This window comes from Borostomias antarcticus, assembly GCF_949987555.1.
Source record: "Borostomias antarcticus genome assembly, chromosome: 13".
Lineage (NCBI taxonomy): Eukaryota > Metazoa > Chordata > Actinopteri > Stomiiformes > Stomiidae > Borostomias > Borostomias antarcticus.
Window position 1 is genome coordinate 14,474,262 of NC_140246.1, and position 8,593 is coordinate 14,482,854.

The 8,593-nt window shown below is 47.1% G+C and overlaps 1 protein-coding gene across 1 annotated transcript in view; it reads left to right on the forward strand.

Moving 5' to 3' along the window:
* Positions 1-6,962: 6,962 nt before the first annotated feature.
* pcloa (piccolo presynaptic cytomatrix protein a) overlaps positions 6,963-8,593 on the forward strand; it is a gene marked incomplete at both ends in the record, with an annotated part of 57,813 nt that continues 56,182 nt past the window's right edge. The window contains one exon of the mRNA XM_084448014.1: positions 6,963-7,171. Coding sequence (XP_084304140.1) covers positions 6,963-7,171 — 209 coding nt within the window. The remainder of the gene's footprint in view (positions 7,172-8,593) is intronic.

The window sequence follows — 8,593 nt, forward strand, 5'->3', positions numbered from 1 at the left end:
CTAAAACGAATCCAGGAGCAACTACTGTGCATGCAGTCGCAGATCTACGGTCAACTAAAGCCAAATCCTGACCTTAAACCTTAGGGGTTACACAAAACTGACTGAAGATCGGGGTCTAGAGAGTATTGATTGTTCGCCACCAAAGCTCTTTTAAGCTGCTTGGCAGTATTTGAGGAGGCTCTTTGGCAGGATGGAGTGCTTGAGGAACAAAAGGGTTTAGATAGCAAGTTACATAAGAGTCGAATTGAATTGTGTCTTTGAGTCCAACTGTTTTGATTCCCTTTGACAGAGGGGAGCAGAGTTGAGAGATATGGTGTGTACTGTGAGATACGCTTTCTATCACAGCTGTGAGGAAGGCATCATTTACAGTAGAGTGTGTAGTATAGTATAGCTACTGCCCCAGGCCAAGGTACGATCATTGAATTGAAGGGTTCCATTCCAAAACCTTACCCTTCATCAGCATCTGCACAATCCGTAGTAATTTAATCTTCAACAACATAATTGGCTGACCTCCCTTTATTGAATTTATCATGAAAACGGAAATGATAATTCACTTCTTCTCCCTTGCATTATTCATCAGATGTGGGTTTCATCCCATTGTAGCCAGGCAGACAGATAGATAATGATGAGGCAGAACAGACAACCACCATGAACCTCATGAATTGACCCCACCTGACATGTGTGAGTACTGTTGCAGTAATATAAGAGCAGGGGCTCGTCTGGAGGACTCTCCTGTACAAGGACAGATTACAGTCACGTTTCTGATTGGTCTATCTTCCAGAGAAAAGAGGATTAGGGAGGCGTATCCTGTATGTGTGTGTGTGTGTGTGTGTGTGTGTGTGTGTGTGTGTGTGTGTGTGGTGTGGAGAGAGAGAGAGAGAGAGAGAGAGAGTAGTGAAAGAGCGAGGAGGAGGGAGGGAGCAAGACTGAGTAAATAGGTGCACTGTCCCTTTAAGAGTATTAGTCCAGTGTCTCTCTCTCTTTCTGGTCAGCGGTCAGGAGAAACCAGCGTTCGGGGGTTAAATTACAGTTAATAGGGATGGAACAGGATAAGGACTAAAGTACCACAAATGAAACATTGTTCGCAGGGCTAGTTGCTGAAAGCTACCGGTATACCTGGCAGGATAATCCAGGATATCTCCTGCACTCGCTGTTAACGCAACGCTCAGGTAAAAGGTATGTAGGCTACCCTTCCTTCTTCTTCCTTGCTTGTATATAGCTTTCAACTTTTTTTAGTCTTCCACCGGTTAATGCTTAGTGGAAGGGATTTGCCATGTGCCATAATGCTTAGTCGGTCGCTGAAAGGAAGGATTATGTAACGCCAATAAAATGCCAGAAATTTGTATACCAATAAAATAAGCACTTGTTTCTCTCATATACAGTATCTATAGGGACAGTATGAGGCATGCGTTCAATTAATTTACTCCAGGGAATGTGTGTGTCATTAATGAGACCATCATTTCACTCTGAGACTACTGATCTCCATAACAAGGCCTTGTCTGTCATATTTGCCCTCCACAGGTGTGTGGGTCTGTGTGTGTGTGTGTGTGTGTGTGTGTATTCAAATTTAATGAGTGGAGCAGTGAGCACAGCCTGTGATCTGGTTACTGGATCGGTTACATTCAGCGCTGGCTTAGCTCACACACACACACACACACACACACACACTTTGAACAGTAGAATTGATAAAACTTCGCAGTACACACAATACACGCAGTAAAATACACAATACACATTTTGCCTGTGTTGCTTAGCTATTGAATGCAAATAGAAAAAGAACAGCCTTTTTTGTATGACGATGAAGGGCTATGGTTATCTGACTCTCAGCGTGTTGTCTTTGTACAAATGTGTTTTAATGTGTGTGTGTTATTGATTTACTATACAGGGAGGAGGTCTGTGTGTGTTTGTGTGCACAAAACAGTCCATGCAGTGCGTGTGTGCATGCATGCGTACGAGCATTTGTTAAAACCTTTGTGTGTGTGTGTGTGTGTGTGTGTGTGCATGCATGCGTGTGTCTGTGTGTGTGTGTACAGTACATGCGTGTGTGTGTGTGCGTGCGTGTGTGTGTACCTGCATACGTGCGCGTGTATGTGTGTGTTTATGCGTGCATGCGCATGTGTATTAGCCTGTACGGGCTGCTTCCACTCCAGAGAGTAGAGGGCGTCAGCGCAGGCTTCGGCGGCCGGCCCAGTGTGGGGTGTGGAAGGATATCTGTACGGCAGCGTCGTTTATCACTGGAGACAGCACTCAGGCCCAGCAGCCCCCAAAAACACACCTCTGTCTAATACCAGCCACCACTCAGAAGCAAAGAGGGAGAATGAGGGGGAGAGAGAGAGGAAGGGAGGGGAGAGAGAGGGGTGTGTGTGTGAAAGATGAGGGTGATGAAGAAAGAAAGGGATGGAGATGGGAGTAAGCGGTGAGAGAGGCCACGCGTTGTTTACTGGCCTCACATTCTCAACATCACTGTGATGTCAATAGCCTCCTGAGACCATCCTGATCTCGCGAGCTCACATTCTGTTCCTCTCGCAAATAAGTCTGGATACTCTCCATAGAGATCAGTTTGTGCCGGATCAGAAAACGATCTAGCCAATCGGCGTTCTATGAGGAAATACAAACAGCTACGCTCGGCGGGATTAGGTATGACGACAGCGAGGAGCGGTTGAAGTTAGTGTGTGATAGATAATGATACTGTAGATGGATGGCTCATCCATTCACCTTCCAAGTATATTTGAATGTGCCTGCCCTTTTCCAAACAGTATCCAACTGAGAGTTCCCAGATGGTTTATGCAAAGCAAACCATCTGGTGCATCAGGTTTTAAAATGACACCAAATGCTAATAAGCCCCAACACCTTCATGTTAAAGCAATACATAGCGTTTTCTCCAGTTTTCTCGGAACTGCGCCCCCACAGGCTCTGCGAGTAAGTGCACTGTCGTACTGTTGTAACGTTATAAGATTGTCTTTTTCTTTTTCTGGCTTCCTCCGTGATGTTTCACTTCGGTTTTCTCACCTCCACCATGATATAATTGAGCTAACAAACGCATGATATCCATAGACGCTGGAATAGTTACTACTAGTTCCACTATTAAGCACAATGTTGCGCATGCGCACTTCGACTGAATGCTGCGTCCCGGGGGCGCAAATTTTAAAAGGTAATAAATGTCAGGGACCAGACTACAAACTCCAGTGACTAGATTACAAACTCCAGTGACTAGACTACAAACTCCAGTGACTAGACTACATACTCCAGTTACAGTACTACTGTAGGACTACAAACTCTAGTGAATAGGACTACAAACTCCAGTGACTAAGCTGGACTAGACTACAAACTCCAGTGACTAAGCTTACAAACTGCAGTGACAAGGCCTATAAACTCCAATGACTGCAAACTCCAGTGACTAGACTACAAACTCCAGTGACTAGACTACAAACTCCAGTGACTAGACTACAAACTCCAGTGACTAGACTACAAACTCCAGTGACTAGACTACAAACTCCAGTGACTAGACTACAAACTCCAGTGACTAGGCCTAACTCCAGTGACTAGACTACAAACTCCAGTGACTACAAATTCCAGTGACTAGACTACAAACTCCAGTTACTAGGTCTAACTCTAGTGACTAGACTACAAACTTCTAACTAGGCCTATAGTTAGAAGTAACTATAAGCCTAAATAATAATGCATCAGCAACATGCTGTGAGAAAGCAGTTGGAATAACAGGTCAATCTGATTTCTGAAGTAATCTTTTCTCATGTTAACTTTGAAATATCCATCCATCGTGGATATACTACTGTTGACCCTGCGGCCTCCTCCCAGCTGGACATGACTGGAACACCTCCCTAGGGAGGCGCCCAGGAGGCATCCTCACTAGATGCCCGAACCACCTCAACTGGCTCCTTATCGACACAAAGTCGCAGCGGCTCTACTCCGAGTCTCTCATGGATGACTGAACTTCTCACCCGATCTCTAAAGGAGACACCAGCCACCCTCCTGAGAACCTCATCTCAGACACTTGTATCCTTGATCTCGTTCTTTCGGTCATGACCCATCCTTCATGACCATAGGTGAGAGTAGGAACAAAATAGACCGATAGATGCCTTTTGGCTCAGCTCTCTTTTTATCATAACAGTGTGGTAAAGTGATTGCAGAACCGCTCCTACTGCTCCGACTCTCCGGCCAAACTCCCGCTCCATAGTCCCCTAACTTGTGAACAAGATACTTGAACTCCTTCACTTGGGGTAAGGAATCATTCCCTACTCAGAGTGGACAATCCACTGGTTTCCTGCTGAGAACCATGTTCTCAGATTTGGAGGTGCTGATTTTCATTCCAGCCGCTTCACACTCTGCTGCGAACCGATCCAGAGAATGCTGGAGGTCACAGGCCGATGATGCCATCAGGACCACATCATCTGCAGAAAGCAGTGACGCGATCTTCAGCTCAACGAACTGCAAACCCGCCCCTCCACGGCTACGCCTCGATATCCTGTCCATGAAAATCACAAACAAGAAAAAGACAAAGTGCAGCCCTGATGGAGGTCAACCCCTACCGGAAACGGATCCGACTTACAGCTCTCACTCTGTGTGTACAGAGATTGGATAGCTTTGAACAGGGACCCCACTCACCCCATACTCCTGCAGAACCCTCCACAATATCTCTTGAGGGACCCGGTCATAAGCCTTCTCCAAATCCACAAAACACATGTAGACAGGTTGGGCAAACTCCCAGGCCCCCTCCAAGATCCTTGCGAGAGTGAAGAGCTGGTCGGTGGTTCCACAACCAGGACGAAATCCACATTGTTCCTCGTCAATCTGAGGTTCGACTATCGGCCGGATCCTCCTTTCCAGCACCATAGAGTACACTTTCCGTGGGAGGCTGAGTAATGTGAGGCCTCTGTAGCTGGCACACACCCTCTGGTGCCTTTTTTTGAACCTGGTCTGCCACTCCTTTGGCACTGTACCAGACTTCCACGCAATGTTAAAGAGGCATGTCAACCAACACGGCCCCTCAACACCCACCACCTCCAGCATTTCTGGACGGATCTCATCAGTCCCTGGGGCTTTGCCACTGCTGAGTTGCTTGACTACCTCAGTGACCTCCTCCAGGGAAATTGACGATGACCCCCCTTCATCTTCCGGCTGTGCCTCGATCCTAGAGGGTGGGTTAGTTGGGTTCAGGAGTTCATCAAAGTGCTCCTTCCACCGCTCGACAACCTCCTCAGTTGAGGTCAGCAGTGTCCCATCCTTGCTGTACACAGCTTGGATGGTCCCCCGCGTCCCCTTCCTGAAGTGTCGGATGGTTTTCCAAAAACACCTTGGTGCTGACCCTAAGTCCTTCTCCATGGTTTCTCTGGCCTCCTCCTACACCCACTACTTTGCCTTAATCACGGTTGAGGCCGCAGCCCTTCGACTGCCTCTGGGGTCTCCTGGGCTAACATATCCTGGAAGGCCTCCTTCTTTAGTTGGACGGCTTCCCTGACTACCGGTGTTCACCACGGTGTTCGAGGGTTACCGCCCCTTGAGGTACCTATGGCCCTCAGGGCACAGCTCCCAGTCACAGCTTCAGCTATGGAAGCTTTGAACACAGACCGCTCCTGCTCGATGTCCCCAACCTCCACAGGTATGCCTGAGAAGCTCCACTGGAGGTGATAGGTGAATTCTCTGGACAGGCTCTTCCTCCAGACATTCCCAGTTCACCCTCACTACACGCTTGGGTTTACCTGGTCTGTCTAGAGGCTTCCTCCGCCCTCTAACCCAACTCACCACCAAATGGTGATCAGTGGTCAGATCTGCCCCTTTCTTCACCTGAGTGTCCAAGACACACGGCCTCAGATCAGACGATATGATAACAAAGTCGATCATCGCGTTCGGCCTAAGGTGTTCTGGTGCCAGCTGTACTTATGGGTATCCTTGTGCTCGAACATGGTGTTTGTTATGGAGAAACCGTGACTTGCACAGAAGTCCAGCAACAAAACACCACGTGGGTTCAGATCATGGTGGCCATGCCTCCCAATCACGTCCCTCCAAGTGTCTCCATCATTGCCCACGTGCACTTTTAAGTCCCCCAGTAGGACAATAGGGGACTTCAAAATTGCTATTTGTGTGTGTGTGTGACAGAGAGAGAGATTAGAATGTAGTGTTGTGTGTAGGCCTAAAATAGTGTATGTGTGTGTGTGTGAGAGAGATGAGAATGTAGTGAGTGTAGGCCTAAGATTGTGTGTGTGTGTGTGTGTGTGTGTGTGTGTGAGTGTGTGTGTGTGTGTGTGCGTGTGTGTGTGTGTGTGTGTGTGAGAGAGAGAGAGAGAGAGAGAGAGAGATGAGTGTACGCATAATAGAGAGTTTAAGTGAAGTGTGCGCCTCTTTGGATGACTCCCCTCACTGGAATATCTAAAGAGTATTTTACCCCACCCCGTTAAGACAGCAACCCATTGTACTGTGGCAGGAAGACATGCAGTCATTAACAAATGCCACTGTCACTATTCCAACCAAAGATTCAACCATTCTTTAGCCACCGTCCATTCCTTAGTTTAAATTAAATCTGTGGCGCGAGTGAGGTCGACTAATTAGAGAGACGAAATATGTATAGGTCGCGTAGGCTACGTTTCCCTTAAACTAACAAGACCACGTTGGTGTTATTTAACGATTGTCCCCTTTAAATATATTTTCCTTCAGTGATGTCCCCTGATCACCTGTCAGAGGCGGAACATGCGCGCTGGTGAGAGCAGGGAGGGGAGGTGGAGTAGTGGAACTGAGACCCGCACTGAAACCGTCGTCCCCTCCGCAGCGGAGATGCACGATTCCAACATAGAAACGACACATCGTCGGAGAGCAGGGGGCTATACAGCGAGATAAACAATCTGAGATGCCTCACGGAGCAGCGGAATCCTATTTTGACTGTATTCTTTGGAGCTAAAAACGCATAGCGTCGCGGAATCGAATCGACCGGGGGGCGGGAGGGGTTCGTCATGGGGAACGAAGCGAGCCTCGAAGGAGGCGAGGGGCCGCTTGTCGGATTACCGGAGGGGCTCGCACCTGACGGGAAGGGAGGCTTCGTCCGGATGCCCGGTGGAGTCCAGGCGGACCTGAGCCAACTCAGCGAGGACGACAGGAAACAGCTCGCCGCCGCGGTGTCAAGGGCGCAAGCCAGGCAGCCCACAGGCGCCCCCGCTCGAAGGCAGGGTTTTTATATTATTATTATTTTTTTTTACAGGCATTGTTATGCGTTTAAAATGTCCACCCTCCCGTATCCCGCTATACATGAAGGTGTGGGTTTCGAGTAATCTAATTCCTAACGTGTTTTGATCAGTGACAGTGCACTGCAGGTTCTAGCAGCACTGAAAACATAATAACGTTAGAGCGCACGTTCACACCCATCCACACACACGTTACTATTCGGATGCGTTTGGATAAATTATTCAGTTGGATAAATATGTCATCGGGTTGTAATTGGTTACATTAACAACAACAAAACCTAAGGCTTTGATCTGAATTAGCCTAATGCTTTCCTCTCTTGTTATCATTTGTGAAATGAGCGCATCCATCCTATAAGAACCTGCACAGCCTAATGAACACGTTAGCGCGCTCACAAAACACTGCAGCTTTCTAAATTAAGCCTACTCTATTGTTTTCATTGGTCTAAATAATTAGATTATGCTAAACTGCCTAAGTATTTCATTATACTTCTATCCAAAGATTGCCTCTTGCCTCAGATCTGTGGTAAGACACCAGTGTTTGTGTTAAAGAATCGAAATGCCTGCTGGGTAAAAATCCTCTGTCAAACATTGTATTTTCTTCTCCCACGGACGACGCTCTATCAACCCAAACCAAGCCTAGTAGTATAGCCTTTGCATGTACCGACGTTGCAACATTTCAAGCAATAGCTCGTTCATTTAATCATATCTTGTTTTGCCAGGGAGATGTCACGAATGGGTGGTCAGAAAAAAAAACGCTTGGATGAGTGAAAATAACATGCCTTCATTCTAAAACATTCAGAGTTATGTACTGAGTTTTGCATAGACTACGTACCTATCAACAGTCTATTCAATTAAATAGCCAGGATGCCTTCACAAATTCCCTCCATTGGGGAGAAACTGTTATTTTTATCCAGGGGGGAGGGGGCATACTCCATATTAATATGGCTATATATAGTACAGCAAGCGAAAATGTCACCAGTCATTGATTTCCCTCTCACTGTTTTTCAATGAGGGTTTTGAATTACATCTTCGAAATTGAATAATATGGAGCATCCTGGGGAAGGCGCGCACATCAGTCGATTTGGTGAGAGGCGCGCTGTCCAGGATGGTCGCTGTCCACGGTGCTGAACCAGGGAACCAGCACTGGCGCCTAGCGTGGCCTCCTAGTAGGAGCATGCGGTGAAAAACAGCGTCCTTTTGTATCAGAACTTATCATAATCTGACTCATTTTCTTTGGGACTCATAGTAGCCTATTTCTTTTCCTACTTTGACGGTTCATATTGACGCGTTTGAGTTAATTTCGAGCATTGCATCTATCGTCTAGCGGCAGTCGCGTCTTAATTGAAGAGCTGGAGTTCAATCTAACAATGTGCGGGTTATTTATACCGCCTCTCCAGCTAATG